The following is a 23,634-nucleotide window of genomic DNA, read 5'->3' as shown; positions in this document are numbered from 1 at the left end:
CTCCTTCCTATACATAGACTTCATTCTGTGCAACACTCCTTCCTATGCATATACTTCATTCTGTGCCACCCTCCTCCCTATACATAGACTTAATTCTGTGCCACCCTCCTTCCTATACATATACTTAAGTCTATGTATAGGAAGGAGGGTGGCACAGAATGAAGTCTATGTATAGGAAGGAGGGTGGCACAGAATGAATTTTGCGCAACACTCCTTCCTATACATAGACATCATTCTGTGCCACCCTCCTTCCTATACATAGACTTCATTCTGTGCCACCCTCCTTCCTATACATAGACTTCATTTTGTGCAACACTCCTTCCTATACATAGACTTAATTCTGTGCCATCCTCCTTCCTATACAGGGAGTGCAGAATTATTAGGCAAATGATTATTTTGACCACCTCATCCTCTTTATGCATGTTGTCTTACTCCAAGCTGTATAGGCTCGAAAGCCTACTACCAATTAAGCATATTAGGTGATGTGCATCTCTGTAATGAGAAGGGGTGTGGTCTAATGACATCAACACCCTATATCAGGTGTGCATAATTATTAGGCAACTTCCTTTCCTTTGGCAAAAAGGGTCTAAAGAAGGACTTGACAGGCTCAGAAAAGTAAAAAATAGTGAGATATCTTGCAGAGGGATGCAGCACTCTTAAAATTGCAAAGCTTCTGAAGCGTGATCATCGAACAATCAAGCGTTTCATTCAAAATAGTCAACAGGGTCGCAAGAAGCGTGTGGAAAAACCAAGGCGCAAAATAACTGCCCATGAACTGAGAAAAGTCAAGCGTGCAGCTGCCAAGATGCCACTTGCCACCAGTTTGGCCATATTTCAGAGCTGCAACATCACTGGAGTGCCCAAAAGCACAAGGTGTGCAATACTCAGAGACATGGCCAAGGTAAGAAAGGCTGAAAAACGACCACCACTGAACAAGACACACAAGCTGAAACGTCAAGACTGGGCCAAGAAATATCTCAAGACTGATTTTTCTAAGGTTTTATGGACTGATGAAATGAGAGTGAGTCTTGATGTGCCAGATGGATGGGCCCGTGGCTGGATTGGTAAAGGGCAGAGAGCTCCAGTCCGACTCAGACGCCAGCAAGGTGGACGTGGAGTACTGGTTTGGGCTGGTATCATCAAAGATGAGCTTGTGGGGCCTTTTCTGGTTGAGGATGGAGTCAAGCTCAACTCCCAGTCCTACTGCCAGTTTCTGGAAGACACCTTCTTCAAGCAGTGGTACAGGAAGAAGTCTGCATCCTTCAAGAAAAACATGATTTTCATGCAGGACAATGCTCCATCACACGCGTCCAAGTACTCCACAGCGTGGCTGGCAAGAAAGGGTATAAAAGAAGAAAATCTAATGGCATGGCCTCCTTGTTCACCGGATCTGAACCCCATTGAGAACCTGTGGTCCATCATCAAATGTGAGATTTACAAGGAGGGAAAACAGTACACCTCTCTGAACAGTGTCTGGGAGGCTGTGGTTGCTGCTGCACGCAATGTTGATGGTGAACAGATCAAAACACTGACAGAATCCATGGATGGCAGGCTTTTGAGTGTCCTTGCAAAGAAAGGTGGCTATATTGGTCACTGATTTGTTTTTGTTTTGTTTTTGAATGTCAGAAATGTATATTTGTGAATGTTGAGATGTTATATTGGTTTCACTGGTAAAAATAAATAATTGAAATGGGTATATATTTGTTTTTTGTTAAGTTGCCTAATAATTATGCACAGTAATAGTCACCTGCACACACAGATATCCCCCTAAAATAGCTATAACTAAAAACAAACTAAAAACTACTTCCAAAAATATTCAGCTTTGATATTAATGAGTTTTTTGGGTTCATTGAGAACATGGTTGTTGTTCAATAATAAAATTAATCCTCAAAAATACAACTTGCCTAATAATTCTGCACTCCCTGTACATAGACTTCATTCTGTGCCACTCTCCTTCCTATACATAGACCATTCTGTGCCACCCTCCTTCCTATAAATAGACTTTATTCTGTGCCATCCTCCTTCCTATACATAGACTTCATTTTGCACAACACTCCTTCCTATACATAGACTTCATTCTGTGCCACCCTCCTTCCTATACATAGACTTAATTATGTGCCACCCTCCTTCCTACACATAGACTTCATTCTGTGCAACACTCCTTCCTATACATATACTTCATTCTGTGCCACCCTCCTTCCTATACATAGACTTCATTCTGTGCAACACTCCTTCCTATACATATACTTCATTTTGTGCCACCCTCCTTCCTATACATAGACTTCATTCTGTGCAACACTCCTTCCTATGCATAGACTTCATTCTGTGCCACCCTCCTTCCTATACATAGACTTAATTATGTGCCACCCTCCTTCCTATACATATACTTCATTCTGTGCCACCCTCCTTCCTATACATAGACTTAATTATGTGCCACCCTCCTTCCTATACATAGACTTCATCCTGTGCAACACTCCTTCCTATACATATACTTCATTCTGTGCCACCCTCCTCCCTATACATAGACTTAATTCTGTGCCACCCTCCTTCCTATACATATACTATATTCTGTGCCACCCTCCTTCCTATACATAGACTTCATTATGTGCCACTCTCCCCACTAATAGGATTCTTTGTGCCACCCTACTCCCCATGTATAAACGTCATTCTGTGCCACCCTACTCCCCATGTATAAACGTCATTCTGTGCCACCTACTCCCTAGACATAGATCCTAATCTACCATCCTCCTCTCCACACTTAAGTTTCACTCTTCAACCCTCTTCCCACACATAGACTTAATTGTGTTCATCCTCTTTTCAGTACATAGACCTTCTTTTGACACCATACTCCACAAATATAGATTTTACAATAACACCTTCCTCCTCACACTCAAACATAATTCTGTGCCATTAATTGTTGGTACATAGAAGTCATTTTGCCCCCCACTCTCCATGCATAAACCTCACTGTACCACCCTCTTACTGAATGGTAGAGTTCAATGTACCACCCTCCAAGTTCTGTGTCCCACCCTATTCACCACACATCAACATAACTGTATCACACAACTCCCCACAAATAAACATCATAGTGTCCCCTCCTCCTAACACTTATACATCATACTCATCCGTACACTAATGCCTGTCTGTGTGAAACCCTTCTCCTCATACACAGACACACTTCTCTCACACAGACCCACTCCTGATCATACCATACCCTTAGAAAACTTTCTGTCTCAAGCATCTGTCCACAAAAGTATATTCCCCTGCATCACATAAACTTACTATTGCATTTGTGTTCCTTCGTAACCTTGCTTAAAAGGATACATTAATAATTATTTTATTTGCAGGTTCCTCAGACATCAAAGAAGAAGGTCTGGAGGCTCAAATTAACAGACTTGCAGAGCTTATTGGAAGACTGGAAAATAAGGTAACTCACACACGAACACATATATATATATATATATAGAGAGAGAGAGAGAGAGAGAGAGAGAGAGAGAGAGAGACTCATACAAACACACAAAACCATGCATGAACACATATCACTTGCACACACAAAAAACCACACACACACCCAACACACACAGAATTTTTTTTTATATAAAGATTGATGATCCCTTTATTACCCATTTCCTGGTTTTGCATAACCAACAGTTATATTAATACACCTTTTACCTCTGATTACCCTTAACACACAAAACCATGCATGAACACATATCACTTGCGCACACACAAAACCTCACATGCACACATACCTCTTGCTTACACACACACCCATCACACAACACACATACAAACCTACACATAAAATTTAAGATTTAGAGCATTATTTGAGCCTGGTAAAACTGAAGTGACCCTTAAGCATATTGTTACATTTCATACCTGGCTGTTTTGTTGTTTCTTTATGAACTAAATGGAAGAAAATATAATCATATTCTGCTCATTCCATAAACTTTTTCTAAGCTGATCACTGGCCTGCTTTTTAGTAAAACTTGACATTTTTTAGAATCAGTTCTGGAATCCAAGTGATATTTTAGATGGAAGATGCACTGTAACTTACTTTTTAATCTAATCCCCCACCCTCCAGCCGTCTACTTTAATGGTTTGACCTGTTCTCCAATCAGCGCTCTAGCAACAACAAAAAATGTCATACGACTAGAGTACCGATTGGGGAACAATTCAAGCTGTTAGCTCACAAAAAATATGAGTTTTGAAGTGGACAGCTGGACCGTGTGGTATTTGAATGGCACGGCTAGATTAAAAAGTACGTTACAGCGCATATTCATTAGAAGTGATCAATTAAAGTCCATCTAAAATATCACTTAGATTCTGGACCTGAATTTAAAACATTTCAAGTTTACCATCACTTTAAGTCCTAATAATTTATTGATAGTCACAAGCAACACATTTACACTATTGATCAGTTCTTCTAAAAAAGCTGAATAACTTTCTGGTATAGTCAGGACAGCTTGCATGTTTCTTTCACCGGTTTACTTATAAATGATTCCTAACTGTTTCCTTATATCATTATAGTTTATCATCACTATATCAAGATGTGTTTAGGTTGTTTCAGAGCACTCGAGGTTTGCCTTTCCTGTGTATTAGTCACCCATCAAACACCTGTTTCATAGAATTACCTCTTGGTGAAGCTAGTTTATTATGCTGTTTTCCCATATTTACATATATAATAGATTATATAATGTGTCCTTTATATTGCCTTCTTCACAGTGTCTATAGGCAGGTCCTAGAGATATTGCAAATGTTTGTATGTTATCTCATGTACAAGTTTATTAGGCATACTTCAGAATATGGTTTATCACCTAATATTATTGAGGTGTTACATAATTATGCATCTTTCTCTGTAGTGAACCTGCTGGGTGTTATTTCACATTAGAGCTAGGCAGTATGAGAGCACATCATGATTCCAGCTTAACCCTTGTACAGATGCCATGCCTCTGGCATTAAGCTGCCTTCAGCTCTTCCGATCCTCGATCTCTCAATCCAGAACCATCTCTGAGGTTGAAAAAAGCAGCTGGATTGTCAGATTTAATTCAGATGTGGTTTCATATCTGAGCTGGCCTACAATAGCCTGTAGCTCCCAACCACCTGCTATTTCAGCTTTAATGTTTAAATCCAATCTGAACACAGACCATACATTATAAAGAATGTAATGTGTGTTGGGATCTCGCACACATTTAAAGAGAGTGACAGCACAATTACATCATGCAAGGTTTATATTATTAGTTTACAAAGATGTTTTGTTTTTTAATTAACAGAAGCATAGTTTATTATTTGAAATCATTGCTACAGGAAGCTTCTAAATAATATGTAAGCTTCATGAGATTTAGGCATACCTCAATTTATTTTAGAAATAAAACAGAACATTTATTTATTTATTTGCTCATATTTGTCTTATTACTGTTAAAGGGCCATTATACACTATTTTTTTCTTTGCATAAATGTTTTGTAGATGATCTATTTATAAAGCCCATAAAGTTTGTTTTTTAAAAAAATGTATAGTTTAGCTTATTTTTAAAGAACATTGCTCTGATTTTCAGACTCTTAACCAAGCCCCAAAGTTTTATTTGAATACCGTCAGCTACCTTCTCCAGCTTGCTCCTGTTTGTGTAAAGGGTCTTTTCATATGCAAAAGAAGGGGGAGGGGGAGTCTTATTTCCCACTTGCAGTGGGCTTTCCAACTGCCTTTTGAACAGAGTTAAACTAAAAGCTTCTAAGTACGTTTTTAAACCATTTTATACTGGATTTTTATATCAGTATCTGTGCATCTTATTCTTTATAGTAGTGTCTATTACATGCAGTTATATGAAAATGAGTGTATACTGTCCCTTTAAGGACACTGTTTTCTTAAAGGGACATTAAACTGCAGTAGCACAGTTAATACTCACCATGCTATTGTTTTTCCTTGTGTGCCTGTAGCTGTCTTTAAAGCTGTTCTCTTATTTTAATCCTTTACAAGTGCTGCTTAGTGAAGCTTTGCATCTTCACACTGGGCGCCGCCATCTTGGAATTTAAGTATACTCACACACTGTGACAGAAGTGGCATTCACAGATCAGTGATGTTGTTTTCTTGAAAACCCTTATTGTTCTCTTCAGTTTAGAGTGCATAATACAGAGCAGTGGGTACATTATTATCATTTATTTGTATAGCGCCACAAAAGTCTGTAGTGCTTGACATTGCTCTTTATTATTTCTGAGCGCCTTTTAAAAATCTGTTATATAACTTTTAAACTGTGCAAAAAAAACTGCAAACATGTAAAGCTTATGTTCTCTGTTGTGTAAGGTAATCTAAAGTGCAAGGTATAACTGTCAAAAGGAAGTAGCATTGCTAATCTGTTAAAGCAAACGCTTCTGTCACAGGATGCAACAATACGCGAGCTACAAGATGGCGGCGCTTAGTCTATAGATGCAGAGCTTTACCAATGGCTTCTGTAATGGGTTAAAATGAGAGATTGGCTTTAAAGTGATAATCAGGTACAACTGGAAAAACACAATCATGTTGAGTAGTAACCATGTTACTGAAGTTTTAACTAGGTGTTTATTTAATGTCCTTTTATAAGTTTGTGATAAGAAAAGCCTTTGGTAAATAAAATCTATTTTCATCTATTAGCATGTATTTCTTTATATATCTGTGATTATATCGGCTAACGGTGCATAAAAGCAGATCCATGAGAGGAGAGTGTCATGTTTAAAAGACCAACTTTTCATAATAATATTTTAGAATCTTGCAGGCACAGCACTCACAAAATGGAAAACAGCTAACGTGTTTCCTGCCATCAGAACAAACTGATAGTGAAAGGACCCTTTTAACCCCACTGTTCTCATAAAGCAATACAAATGTTTGTAGAAATAAAACTGTTCATTTTCTTATTAACTCTTCAATTCTGTTGAAGTAGATGGAGTAGGTTTTAAAGTATTCTTCAGTCAGATTCCTCACTCATTGTCAAAGTGGTAAAATTTGTAAATAGAGATTTGTCGTATGTAAATCTGTGTATGCAGCTTCTGAGTCCTTGTGGTACAGGTTTGCAAATATAAGCCAGCAGCCTCATGTTCTAAAGCAGCGGTCTTAAGCAGCCTCCTAAGCTCTAATATTACCCGGACTGATTTGACCTGGGTGATTGACAACCCCTGCTCTCCCATGATTGCTTCAATAAGAGTAGGGGGCGGGTTTGCACAAGAGAGCTTTTGTGCCACCTTAACTACCTCCAACCTGTATTGCTGCCTCGTAACCTTGTCCACCCTCTTCTTATTAAATGGGATACAATGTTTTACTATGGCTTTGACCATATAACATTTGTTTCTGTGATGGGCTGTGAAAGTTCCTGCAAAAAAAAACAAAACAATTGAAAAGCCAGTGAGATGTTTGTTTCTAATAATGTTTAACCACTTTTCCCTGAGATATTAAATATGTGAAGCTATAAATCATATGAGCTTCTATTAAATGTTTTTGGAAGACTCTTCTAATGGACAATTGATAAAACATTCCAGAGTGCCATTGTTGTCCAGACAAAGAAAATGTGTGATATAAGAACAGATACTGTATGTCCATTTTTGAACACTAATAATAGACATAATGTCTGATCCTCTTTTCCAGCTCATTTTCTTCTTGCTTCCCCACTTCTTTTGCAATTTTCTTCCATTTTTCTTTATCTTCTGCTCCTCACCACATCTCTCCATCTAAAACTTCTCCATCTCTTTATCTCATTACTTTGTCACTACATTTCTTCATCTTCCACATTCTTCACCAGTTTACTCTAGCATCTGCTCCTCACCTCTCACTGTACTTATTGCCTTCTCCTCATATCAGTCTTTTTTGGGGTATTCACATACCCCCCCCCCCTCTATCTTTCTCTTTTCAGCTGTTTCCTTTCCCATGTGCTCATATCCTTTTCAGACTGCTTTCTCCTCTTTTTTTCATGTTTTCCTTTGCCTTCCCTTTTGTTTTCTGTTTTTGATTCATCTTTCTTCTTTTTCTTTCTTTTTGTCAATAGTACTTTTTCCTTATTTTAGTCTTCGCTTTTTTCTTTCAAAGAAACTCCCCACGGATAGGAAGATTCAGTAAAAACTCATCCAGTCTCATTGTCTATTTTGTTGTTGAATGGAGCTCATTCAAAAATGACTAAAGAGATGAATGAACTTTAGTGAATAGGAACCATAAAATAGCATAGAAACTGGGACACTGGAAATGTACAGGCTCTTAGTAAATCTATCCCACTGTGTCTTCTCTGCAGCTACGTCTTATCCTTTTCATAACTCTGTCAGTCACATTCTATCCTACTCCCTATATGTCTTGTATTTTTACTGTATATTGTAAGATATATCAGTCTTGAGACTAGGTCTTGTTTAAGGGATTGCTAGTGTTTTATGGTTATACTAGTGTTAAAGCCCGTGTAAACGGGCCCACGCAGGGTATTGTGGGGAATAGGGCACACGCAGGGTATTAGAGGAATGTAGTGCTCACTACTACATTCCCCTTAATACTGCGGTTTTAAGGTATGTTTGTCTCACGCCAGGTATGTTTGCCTCACGCAGTCTCTACTGCGCATGACTGCGCTGGACAAACATACCTGGCCTTTTATTATATAGGATACTTCTAAGCATATTAATTATAAAAAGCGCAAGTCACTTCCTCTTATCCACATCACACATATGTTGTGTTAATTGTCTATTTCTCTTTGTTTTAGACTCTGTTCTTTGATTTGCACCAGAGGCTTTCAGACAGTGAATGTTCCTCAACCGCAGTAAGTACTGAGTATCAGAAGGGCCTCCTAATAAAGGGTTGAGGTGGAGCTTTATTGACAAAGTATTTCAAGCAATTTAATGAGATGGTTTCTACAACTTCATTAGATGATCTTATTAGAGTTGCCCTACAGCATTTAGAGTGAGACAAGTGAGATTATTGAGATAGCGTTGCAGGATCCCCTGATATTAGAGTAGGTTTGCTTGAATGTATGAAAAGAACTGGCATGTTGTAGCTGCAGAATTCCCAACGTAAAGAGAGACACATAGATATAAAAGCTTATTTCATATTCTGTACCTACTGGTTCATTAAGGTCCTTATTGTGTAGATCCATGAGGGAAACTAGTATCAAATCAAAGGGCTACATAGGCTGAGCCCAGTTTACCGGACTATTAATAAATTGCAGTGGATAATAAGAAATATTTTTTTCTCCTATGTTTAATAGTGAATTACTGAGTAGATTAATAAAGTTATCTCTATCTCTCTATCTCACTCTCTATATATATCTATCTATCTCTCTCTCTCTCTCTCTCTCTCTCTCTCTCTCTCCATCTCTCTCTCTCTCTCTCTCTCTCTCCATCTCTCTCTCTCTCTCTCTCTCTCTCTATATATATATATATATATATATATATATATATATATATATATATATATAAACTTCTCAAAAGAAGAGGCACTCACAGGTCTTAATTAGCAATAAATAGTTTAATATTTCATAGGTTCAGTCAACATTTCGGTCCTCGCAGGGACCTTTGTCAAGACTGTTCTTAGTGCTCCTCTGAGTATATCGGTCAGCGGTATACATATATACACATACACATATCGGATAAAATAGAACATTGTTTCGTAATGAGGAAAGCACAGGGGCCGTCAGGCAAACCACCTCAGGCTACATGCTTCCCCTAGGCTGCCAGTGGGCAACACTAAAGTAGCTAAAAATAGTGTGTGTTCTAAAGGTGAAGGCTATATATTATATAATACCAAATCCCTCTGGATGGAGGAGCCATATTCCCGTGATCTTTAAGCTGAGGTGCAGACAGTGGTGACATTTTAGTTGTGATTGAGATGTCATGGCTGGTTTAATTTGTGTCACTGATCATTTACAAGAACATTTCATGCCTCCCAGTCTTGCTACTTATCTATCATGTTAGAAATGCTAACAATTATTGCTTCCTCTTAACCTTTGCATTGCTTGTCAGTACTATAGATTTCTGTATCTCCCTAAACATGTGTATAGAGAAGCAAAATTAGAAATGCACAGACGACAATCTGTCCTGCCATTGGCCTACGTTTAATATCTCTTAGCCAAATCATGTCTAGATAATTACAAAGCTCACATATTAATTTGATAAGGACATAAGTAATGTTTTAGCATCGTGATACTAAATCCCAATGTGCATTATATAAAATATTTTCCTAACCCCTTCTCTCTCTTTATCACTTTATTTTTATTCCTCCTCTATCTCACTGTTTTGCCTCTTTCACGTTTCCTTCCTGTGACTTTACAATCTTCTCTCTTTTCCTCCTATGTATTTTTCTTTATCTTCCATTACAAACCAAACCTCACCGTGTTCCTCCTTGACCATCTTCAATCTTTTCTATTGCAATATTTTCCTCTACCCCCGTTTTTTAAAACCATCCATCTCTGCCCCTCACCCCATTCTCATTTTGTCTCTCATCTTCGTCTATCCTTTGTCCTCACTCTTTCTTTCTCTTCCACTCTCCAGTATCTTTTCCTGGTGCGGCAGGAGATGAAGGTTTCTCAGGCAAATATGGGAGAATTCTGCAGCTCTCTGAAGCAATATCTGAAGAACGTGTCAGGCCTAGAAGAATGCTTCCAGTGAGTACAAAACTAAACAATGTGAATTGCCCCAAACCCTTATCAATGACCCAACGAACGCTAATAACTTCCTCCACAAATATATCTGAGATTGCACACTAATGTGGATAATTACATAAAAAATGTTTTATTGAAAGATATCTGATTTAAATTTCAAACTTTGAAGATATAGTGCAATGCAAAATCATATTAAGTAATACATTTCTCCCATATGCCAATAATTATATACATAAAATTAAATTCAAGCACGTGCAAATATATTATTTATGTAATTTATTTAGTTATAAAATAAAACACATGATCAACCAGCAGCCTTCGATCAGGTAAAACATAATATAATAAACTAGACACAAATGCTCTTCCTTCTACAATTAAATATTTAAAAAAATCAATTTTAAATACTAAATAAATAATATTAATCAATATGATACAAACATACTGATGTAGGTTTAGGACAGAAATGTTTCCATGTCTTGAGTGCTACATTATGTATAACAGTGATACAAACACTGCTACCATATAGTGTTCCATACACATGCACACTCCACAGGTACAAACACTGCTGCCATATAGTGTACAATACACATGCACACTCCACAGGTACAAACACTTCTCCCATACAGTGTACAATACACATGCACACTCCACAGGTACACACTGCTGCCATATAGTGTACAATACACATGCACACTCCACAGGTACAAACACTGCTGCCATATAGTGTACAATACACATGCACACTCCACAGGTACAAACACTGCTGCCATACAGTGTACAATACACATGCACACTCCACAGGTACAAACACTGCTGCCATACAGTGTACAATACACATGCACACTCCACAGGTACAAACACTGCTGCCATATAGTGTACAATACACATGCACACTCCACAGGTACAAACACTGCTGCCATATAGTGTACAATACACATGCACACTCCACAGGTACACACTGCTGCCATACAGTGTACAATACACATGCACAATCCACAGGTACAAACACTGCTGCCATATAGTGTACAATACACATGCACACTCCACAGGTACAAACACTGCTGCCATACAGTGTACAATACACATGCACACTCCACAGGTACAAACACTGCTGCCATATAGTGTACAATACACATGCACACTCCAAAGGTACAAACACTGCTGCCATATAGTGTACAATACACATGCACACTCCACAGGTACACACTGCTGCCATATAGTGTTCAATACACATGCACACTCCACAGGTACACACTGCTGCCATATAGTGTTCAATACACATGCACACTCCACAGGTACACACTGCTGCCATACAGTGTACAATACACATGCACACTCCACAGGTACAAACACTGCTGCCATATAATGTACAATACACATGCACACTCCACAGGTACAAACACTGCTGCCATATAGTGTACAATACACATGCATACTCCACAGGTACAAACACAGCTGCCATACAGTGTACAATACACATGCACACTCCACAGGTACAAACACTGCTGCCATATAGTGTACAATACACATGCACACTCCACAGGTACAAACACTGCTGCCATACAGTGTACAATACACATGCACACTCCACAGGTACAAACACTGCTGCCATATAGTGTACAATACACATGCACACTCCACAGGTACAAACACTGCTGCCATATAGTGTACAATACACATGCACACTCCACAGGTACAAACACTGCTGCCATACAGTGTACAATACACATGCATACTCCACAGGTACAAACACTGCTGCCATATAGTGTTCCATACACATGCACACTCCACAGGTACACACTGCTGCCATATAGTGTTCCATACACATGCACACTCCACAGGTACACACTGCTGCCTTATAATGTTCAATACACACGCACACTCCACAGGTACAAACACTGCTGCCATATAGTGTACAATACACATGCACACTCCACAGGTACACACTGCTGCCACACAGTGTACAATACACATGCACACTCCACAGGTACAAACACTGCTGCCATATAGTGTACAATACACATGCACACTCCACAGGTACAAACACTGCTGCCATATAGTGTACAATACACATGCACACTCCACAGGTACACACTGCTGCCATATAGTGTACAATACACATGCACACTCCACAGGTACACACTGCTGTCATACAGTGTACAATACACAGGCACACTCCACAGGTACAAACACTGCTGCCATATAGTGTACAATACACATGCACACTCCACAGGTACAAACACTGCTGCCATATAGTGTACAATACAAATGCACACTCCACAGGTACAAACACTGCTGCCATATATAATGTATAAGACACATGCACACTCCACAGATACAAACACTGCTGCCATATAGTGTACAATACACATGCACACTCCACAGGTACACACTGCTGCCATATAGTGTACAATACACATGCACACTCCACAGGTACAAACACTGCTGCCATATAGTGTACAATACAGATGCACACTCCACAGGTACACACTGCTGCCATATAGTGTACAATACGCATGCACACTCCACAGGTACACACTGCTGTCATATAGTGTACAATACACATGCACACTCCACAGGTACACACTGCTGCCATATAGTGTACAATACACATGCACACTCCACATGTACACACTGCTGCCATATAGTGTACAATACACATGCACACTCCACAGGTACAAACACTGCTGCCATATAGTGTACAATACACATGCACACTCCACAGGTACACACTGCTGCCATATAGTGTTCAATACACATGCACACTCCACAGGTACACACTGCTGCCATATAGTGTTCAATACACATGCACACTCCACAGGTACACACTGCTGCCATACAGTGTACAATACACATGCACACTCCACAGGTACAAACACTGCTGCCATATAATGTACAATACACATGCACACTCCACAGGTACAAACACTGCTGCCATATAGTGTTCAATACACATGCATACTCCACAGGTACAAACACAGCTGCCATACAGTGTACAATACACATGCACACTCCACAGGTACAAACACTGCTGCCATATAGTGTACAATACACATGCACACTCCACAGGTACAAACACTGCTGCCATACAGTGTACAATACACATGCACACTCCACAGGTACAAACACTGCTGCCATATAGTGTACAATACACATGCACACTCCACAGGTACAAACACTGCTGCCATATAATGTACAATACACATGCACACTCCACAGGTACAAACACTGCTGCCATACAGTGTACAATACACATGCATACTCCACAGGTACAAACACTGCTGCCATATAGTGTTCCATACACATGCACACTCCACAGGTACACACTGCTGCCTTATAGTGTTCCATACACATGCACACTCCACAGGTACACACTGCTGCCTTATAGTGTTCCATACACATGCACACTCCACAGGTACACACTGCTGCCTTATAATGTTCAATACACACGCACACTCCACAGGTACAAACACTGCTGCCATATAGTGTACAATACACATGCACACTCCACAGGTACACACTGCTGCCACACAGTGTACAATACACATGCACACTCCACAGGTACAAACACTGCTGCCATATAGTGTACAATACACATGCACACTCCACAGGTACAAACACTGCTGCCATATAGTGTACAATACACATGCACACTCCACAGGTACACACTGCTGCCATATAGTGTACAATACACATGCACACTCCACAGGTACACACTGCTGTCATACAGTGTACAATACACATGCACACTCCACAGGTACAAACACTGCTGCCATATAGTGTACAATACACATGCACACTCCACAGGTACAAACACTGCTGCCATATAGTGTACAATACACATGCACACTCCACAGGTACAAACACTGCTGCCATATATAATGTATAAGACACATGCACACTCCACAGATACAAACACTGCTGCCATATAGTGTACAATACACATGCACACTCCACAGGTACACACTGCTGCCATATAGTGTACAATACACATGCACACTCCACAGGTACAAACACTGCTGCCATATAGTGTACAATACAGATGCACACTCCACAGGTACACACTGCTGCCATATAGTGTACAATACGCATGCACACTCCACAGGTACACACTGCTGTCATATAGTGTACAATACACATGCACACTCCACAGGTACACACTGCTGCCATATAGTGTACAATACACATGCACACTCCACATGTACACACTGCTGCCATATAGTGTACAATACACATGCACACTCCACAGGTACAAACACTGCTGCCATATAGTGTACAATACACATGCACACTCGACAGGTAAACACTGCTGCCATATAGTGTACAATACAGATGCACACTCCACAGGTACACACTGCTGCCATATAGTGTACAATACACATGCACACTCCACAGGTACACACTGCTGCCATATAGTGTACAATACACATGCACACTCCACAGGTACAAACACTGCTGCCATATAGTGTATAATACACATGCACACTCCACAGGTACACACTGCTACCATATAGTGTTCCATACACATGCACACTCCACAGGTACACACTGCTGCCATATAGTGTACAATACACATGCACATTCCACAGGTACACACTGCTACCATATAGTGTACAATACACATGCACACTCCACAGGTACACACTGCTGCCATATAGTGTAAAATACACATGCACACTCCACAGGTACACACTGCTGCCATATAGTGTACAATACACATGCACACTCCACAGGTACAAACACTGCTGCCATATAGTGTACAATACACATGCACACTCCACAGGTACAAACACTGCTGCCATATAGTGTACAATACACATGCACACTCCACAGGTACAAACACTGCTGCCATATATAATGTATAAGACACATGCACACTCCACAGATACAAACACTGCTGCCATATAGTGTACAATACACATGCACACTCCACAGGTACACACTGCTGCCATATAGTGTACAATACACATGCACACTCCACAGGTACAAACACTGCTGCCATATAGTGTACAATACAGATGCACACTCCACAGGTACACACTGCTGCCATATAGTGTACAATACGCATGCACACTCCACAGGTACACACTGCTGTCATATAGTGTACAATACACATGCACACTCCACAGGTACACACTGCTGCCATATAGTGTACAATACACATGCACACTCCACATGTACACACTGCTGCCATATAGTGTACAATACACATGCACACTCCACAGGTACAAACACTGCTGCCATATAGTGTACAATACACATGCACACTCCACAGGTACACACTGCTGCCATATAGTGTACAATACAGATGCACACTGCTGCCATATAGTGTACAATACACATGCACACTCCACAGGTACACACTGCTGCCATATAGTGTACAATACACATGCACACTCCACAGGTACAAACACTGCTGCCATATAGTGTATAATACACATGCACACTCCACAGGTACACACTGCTACCATATAGTGTTCCATACACATGCACACTCCACAGGTACACACTGCTGCCATATAGTGTACAATACACATGCACATTCCACAGGTACACACTGCTACCATATAGTGTACAATACACATGCACACTCCACAGGTACACACTGCTGCCATATAGTGTAAAATACACATGCACACTCCACAGGTACACACTGCTGCCATATAGTGTACAATACACATGCACACTCCACAGGTACAAACACTGCTGCCATATAGTGTACAATACACATGCAAACTTCACAGGTACAAACATTGCTGACATATAGTGTACAATACACATGCATACTCCACAGGTACAAACATTGCTGACATATAGTGTACAATACACATGCACACTCCACAGGTACAAACATTGCTGCCATATAGTGTACAATACACATGCACACTCCACAGGTATAAACACCGCTGCCATACAGTGTACAATACACATGCACACTCCACAGGTACACACTCCTGCCATATAGTGTTTAATACACATGCACACTCCACAGGTACACACTGCTGCCATATAGTTTACAATACACATGCACACTCCACAGGTACAAACACTGCTGCCATATAGTGTACAATACACATGCACACTCCACAGGTACACACTGCTGCCATATAGTGTAAAATACACATGCACACTCCACAGGTACAAACACTGCTGACATATAGTGTACAATACACATGCACACTACACAGGTACAAACACTGCTGCCATATAGTGTACAATACACATGCACACTCCACAGGTACAAACACTGCTGCCATATAGTGTACAATACACATGCACACTCCACAGGTACACACTGCTGCCATATAGTGTACAATACACATGCACACTCCACAGGTACACAATTCTGTCATATAGTGTACAATACACATGCACACTCCACAGGTATAAACACCGCTGCCATACAGTGTACAATACACATGCACACTCCACAGGTACACACTCCTGCCATATAGTGTTTAATACACATGCACACTCCACAGGTACACACTGCTACCATATAGTGTTCCATACACATGCACACTCCACAGGTACACACTGCTGCCATATAGTGTACAATACACATGCACATTCCACAGGTACACACTGCTACCATATAGTGTACAATACACATGCACACTCCACAGGTACACACTGCTGCCATATAGTGTAAAATACACATGCACACTCCACAGGTACACACTGCTGCCATATAGTGTACAATACACATGCACACTCCACAGGTACAAACACTGCTGCCATATAGTGTACAATACACATGCAAACTTCACAGGTACAAACATTGCTGACATATAGTGTACAATACACATGCATACTCCACAGGTACACACTGCTGCCATATAGTGTACAATACACATGCACACTCCACAGGTACAAACACTGCTGCCATATAGTGTATAATACACATGCACACTCCACAGGTACACACTGCTACCATATAGTGTTCCATACACATGCACACTCCACAGGTACACACTGCTGCCATATAGTGTACAATACACATGCACATTCCACAGGTACACACTGCTACCATATAGTGTACAATACACATGCACACTCCACAGGTACACACTGCTGCCATATAGTGTAAAATACACATGCACACTCCACAGGTACACACTGCTGCCATATAGTGTACAATACACATGCACACTCCACAGGTACAAACACTGCTGCCATATAGTGTACAATACACATGCACACTCCACAGGTACAAACACTGCTGCCATATAGTGTACAATACACATGCACACTCCACAGGTACAAACACTGCTGCCATATATAATGTATAAGACACATGCACACTCCACAGATACAAACACTGCTGCCATATAGTGTACAATACACATGCACACTCCACAGGTACACACTGCTGCCATATAGTGTACAATACACATGCACACTCCACAGGTACACACTGCTGCCATATAGTGTACAATACACATGCACACTCCACAGGTACAAACACTGCTGCCATATAGTGTACAATACAGATGCACACTCCACAGGTACACACTGCTGCCATATAGTGTACAATACGCATGCACACTCCACAGGTACACACTGCTGTCATATAGTGTACAATACACATGCACACTCCACAGGTACACACTGCTGCCATATAGTGTACAATACACATGCACACTCCACATGTACACACTGCTGCCATATAGTGTACAATACACATGCACACTCCACAGGTACAAACACTGCTGCCATATAGTGTACAATACACATGCACACTCCACAGGTACACACTGCTGCCATATAGTGTACAATACAGATGCACACTGCTGCCATATAGTGTACAATACACATGCACACTCCACAGGTACACACTGCTGCCATATAGTGTACAATACACATGCACACTCCACAGGTACAAACACTGCTGCCATATAGTGTATAATACACATGCACACTCCACAGGTACACACTGCTACCATATAGTGTTCCATACACATGCACACTCCACAGGTACACACTGCTGCCATATAGTGTACAATACACATGCACATTCCACAGGTACACACTGCTACCATATAGTGTACAATACACATGCACACTCCACAGGTACACACTGCTGCCATATAGTGTAAAAATACACATGCACACTCCACAGGTACACACTGCTGCCATATAGTGTACAATACACATGCACACTCCACAGGTACAAACACTGCTGCCATATAGTGTACAATACACATGCAAACTTCACAGGTACAAACATTGCTGACATATAGTGTACAATACACATGCATACTCCACAGGTACAAACATTGCTGACATATAGTGTACAATACACATGCACACTCCACAGGTACAAACATTGCTGCCATATAGTGTACAATACACATGCACACTCCACAGGTATAAACACCGCTGCCATACAGTGTACAATACACATGCACACTCCACAGGTACACACTCCTGCCATATAGTGTTTAATACACATGCACACTCCACAGGTACACACTGCTGCCATATAGTTTACAATACACATGCACACTCCACAGGTACAAACACTGCTGCCATATAGTGTACAATACACATGCACACTCCACAGGTACACACTGCTGCCATATAGTGTAAAATACACATGCACACTCCACAGGTACAAACACTGCTGACATATAGTGTACAATACACATGCACACTACACAGGTACAAACACTGCTGCCATATAGTGTACAATACACATGCACACTCCACAGGTACAAACACTGCTGCCATATAGTGTACAATACACATGCACACTCCACAGGTACACACTGCTGCCATATAGTGTACAATACACATGCACACTCCACAGGTACACAATTCTGTCATATAGTGTACAATACACATGCACACTCCACAGGTACAAACACTGCTGCCATATAGTGTACAATACACATGCACACTCCATAGGTGCACACAGCTGCCATATAGTGTACAATACACATGCACACTCCACAGGTACACACTGCTGCCATATAGTGTACAATACACATGCACACTCCACAGATACAAACACTGCTGCCATATAGTGTACAATACACATGCACACTCCACAGGTACAAAACTGCTGCCATATAGTGTACAATACACATGCACACTCCACAGGTACACACTGCTGCCATATAGTGTACAATACACATGCACACTCCACAGGTACAAACACTGCTGCCATATAGTGTACAATACACATGCACACTCCACAGGTACAAACACTGCTGCCATATAGTGTACAATACACATGCACAGGTACAAACACTGCTGCCATATAGTGTACAATACACATGCACACTCCACAGGTACAAACACTGCTGCCATATATAATGTACAATACACATGCACAGGTACAAACACTGCTGCCATATAGTGTACAATACACATGCACACTCCATAGGTACAAACACTGCTGCCATATATAATGTACAATACACATGCACAGGTACAAACACTGCTGCCATATAGTGTACAATACACATGCACACTCCACAGGTACAAACACTGCTGCCATATAGTGTACAATACACATGCACAGGTACAAACACTGCTGCCATATAGTGTACAATACACATGCACACTCCATAGGTGCACACAGCTGCCATATAGTGTACAATACACATGCACACTCCACAGGTACACACTGCTGCCATATAGTGTACAATACACATGCACACTTCACAGGTACAAACACTGCTGCCATATAGTGTACAATACACATGCACACTCCACAGGTACACACTGCTGCCATATAGTATTCAATACACATGCACACTCCACAGGTACACACTGCTGCCATATAGTGTACAATACACATGCACACTCCACAGGTACACACTGCTGCCATATAGTGTACAATACACATGCACACTCCACAGGTACAAACACTGCTGCCATATAGTGTACAATACACATGTACACTCCACAGGTACACACTGCTGCCATATAGTGTACAATACACATGCACACTCCACAGGTACAAATACTACTGCCATATAGTGTACAATACACATGCACACTCCACAGGTACACACTGCTGCCATATAGTGTACAATACACATGCACACTCCACAGGTACACACTGCTGCCATATAGTGTACAATACACATGCACACTCCACAGGTACACACTGCTGCCATATAATTTACAATACACATGCACACTCCACAAGTACACACTGCTGCCATATAGTGTACAATACACATGCACACTCCACAGGTACACACTGCTGCCATATAGTGTACAATACACATGCACACTCCACAGGTACAAACACTGCTGCCATATAGTGTACAATACACATGCACACTCCACAGGTACAAATACTACTGCCATATAGTGTACAATACACATGCACACTCCACAGGTACACACTGCTGCCATATAGTGTACAATACACATGCACACTCCACAGGTACACACTGCTGCCATATAATTTACAATACACATGCACACTCCACAAGTACACACTGCTGCCATATAGTGTACAATACACATGCACACTCCACAGGTACACACTGCTGCCATATAGTGTACAATACACATGCACACTCCACAGGTACAAACACTGCTGCCATATAGTATACAATACACATGCACACTCCACAGGTACATTTGCAAATAGAAATAAATTGGAAATAATTATTGGTTTTTGTATTAATCACATTTTTTATTTTATGTAATCCCCTGTCTAAATCATGAAAGTTTCATTTTGATAACAGTGTCCCTTTAATGTCATCATCACAATACAGAAGCAGCAAAAATCTTATAATTATTTGACAAATATAATTTCTTCTAATTATTTGACAAATATCATAATAATATTCAGTACATTTGGTGCCAAACATAACTCTATCATCCTGTTAACAGATTTCCTGATTCTGTTCTGATTGGATTGTAACAAGCTTTTCCTTTCCAGACAACGTATTTCTTTCTTAGCTCAGAGCCTGCTCTTTAATTACTTGTATTCAACCTTAAACAAGTCATTATCAGAGCAATTTCTCCTCTGCCTGACAAATTGGCCCTTGGCTATACCACAATTCATTTCTGTGCTAACAGCTAGGCATATGAACTAAATTATTCCTAAATATTGGGTTTCTGTAGAGTAGACCATAGAGGAAAGCTGAATCATGAATGAAAAAAATGTGGGCTTAGTATCCCTTTAATAGCTTCTTGACCCATCTTCTCTCAGAATTTCTTAGTGGGGTTTATGGTCTCTAGCTTCCTATGATTGGCAAAAACATGTTTAAATGATCTTAATCACTACTTTCTCTCCTGTACGGCAGTTCAAGGAATCAGTAATCTTAGTACTGTCTGATTATATTTCATGAGTGTGTCATATATCCAAGTGCTATTGAGTATTAAAGTTAAAGTAAAGTCTTTCATGTTTCAGATAGAACAGGCAATTTTAAATGAATTTCTAATTTACTTTTATCAAATTAGCTTTTTTCTTTTGGTATCCATTGTTGAAAAGTAAATATAGATAGGCTCAGGATCAGCAGAGCACCACTGATGATTGGTGGATACAGATATATTCCACTTGTCACTAATGTATTCAGGTTCCTCACAGAAATATTCTGCTGCTCCTGAGTCTACCAAGATTTACTCTTCAGTAAAGGATACCGCGAGAATGAAGCAAATTTGAAAAATAGAAGTTAATTGGCAATTTGTTTAAAATGGTATGCTTTATCTAAAGTATAACATTTTATTTTGACTGTAGTGCCCCTTTAAACCTATTGTTACACAATCCACGCTGCTTATATTTTTGTGTTAAGGCAATGGCTAATGTAGTGTGGATGAAGAGCAATTTTAGTAAGTCAATGTTTCTCAGGTAATGGATGTCTATTAGGACCCAGAATAAAACAATTCCAGTCAGATAACGCAAATGCGCAATACTGCTTCACCACAAAACTGCCACTCAGCCACTCCGGTAGTGAAGCTTTTGGTTTATTTCTTTGTTATGCATTTTCCATGAGTTGAGCGTGTTACTACCGGTTTATGCTTTCCATTGAAAGAATAGGGCACGGCCCATATATGTATCAAGCCCAGGACCGTCTTTAACACAGGGCAAAAGGGGCAGCTGCCCTGGGCCCAGTCTCTGTTGAGGGGCCCAAGAGTCCTTTTTTTTAATGGTTCATACCAGACTGCTGATGTGACATGGGGAACACACACATTCAGTCCTAATACTGTCACAGTCAAAAGTACTCTGCTTATATTTTTTTAAAAAACTGTGCCAGACCGTGCCGGTGTCATGTGACATGCCAAGCTAGTGCCATGTGCTGTTTTAGATGTGCACTGTGCAGCACTGAATGCAAAGCCCTAACTCGACATCCAGCCATTTCCCACTGCATCAGAAAAGGTCTTACTGGGGTTACCACTGTTACCAGGTAACTGCTCTGGTGGTGGGGATTGTTTCTGGGTAGGGCTGACTGTAGGCGCATGCAGCAGAAAGCTGGAGCGGCAGGCACATGAGGATTTGAGCATCTGTGCAGCTGCATACACTGCTCTCTTCAGTCTTGAGGCTGTGTGACTCATCTCACACTGTATCCATGCAGCCTTGGACAGACAGCATCATGTCTACTGGTCCCCTTAGCCCTGCTCTTTCTGCTGTGGCCCTAAGATCAACTAACTGAAGTTTCTTAGGGGAATAGTGCTTTGTAGAAAGGTGTCAGTGTGAAGAATAAGTGAGTGTACACATAATCCTCCCCATGCAGCATTGTCTAGTTCAGGGTGAGAGGGAACTTGTTCCTAGCAAAGAAGCTACATGTGCTGGTGTGGCTGATGTATAGCGTCATGCTGATACTTCACACATTAATTTAAGGTTTATTTTTATAGTTTTTATTTTCTCTCTGTCTCAGATTTTACAGCTTCCCATAGTAGTTCTGCTGTTCCAGTCAGTAAAATTATATTTGTCTGCACCTCAATGCTTCCTCCTTTACCTTGCTTTGCTCCTGTTGGCTGCCCTAAATCTCTTTAACCAGCTAACCTCACACCAGAATCACATTCAAAAGAATATTAAATGAATCCACAGTGGAGGAATTTATATATTTAT

The 23,634-nt window shown here is 40.5% G+C and overlaps 1 protein-coding gene across 1 annotated transcript in view; it reads left to right on the top strand.

Annotated features, from left to right (window-relative positions):
• The window catches only part of NECAB2 (N-terminal EF-hand calcium binding protein 2), a 464,086-nt gene that overhangs the window by 422,302 nt on the left and 18,150 nt on the right, over positions 1–23,634 (top strand). The window contains exons 8-10 of the mRNA XM_053700429.1: positions 3,348–3,427; positions 8,700–8,756; positions 10,483–10,595. Of these exons, the coding sequence (XP_053556404.1) occupies positions 3,348–3,427; positions 8,700–8,756; positions 10,483–10,595 (250 nt within the window). The remainder of the gene's footprint in view (positions 1–3,347; positions 3,428–8,699; positions 8,757–10,482; positions 10,596–23,634) is intronic.

The sequence above is a fragment of the Bombina bombina genome, chromosome 1 (genome assembly GCF_027579735.1).
Source record: "Bombina bombina isolate aBomBom1 chromosome 1, aBomBom1.pri, whole genome shotgun sequence".
Lineage (NCBI taxonomy): Eukaryota > Metazoa > Chordata > Amphibia > Anura > Bombinatoridae > Bombina > Bombina bombina.
The sequence above is the reverse complement of the archived record's forward strand: the minus strand, read 5'-3'. Positions and strand labels throughout refer to the sequence as shown.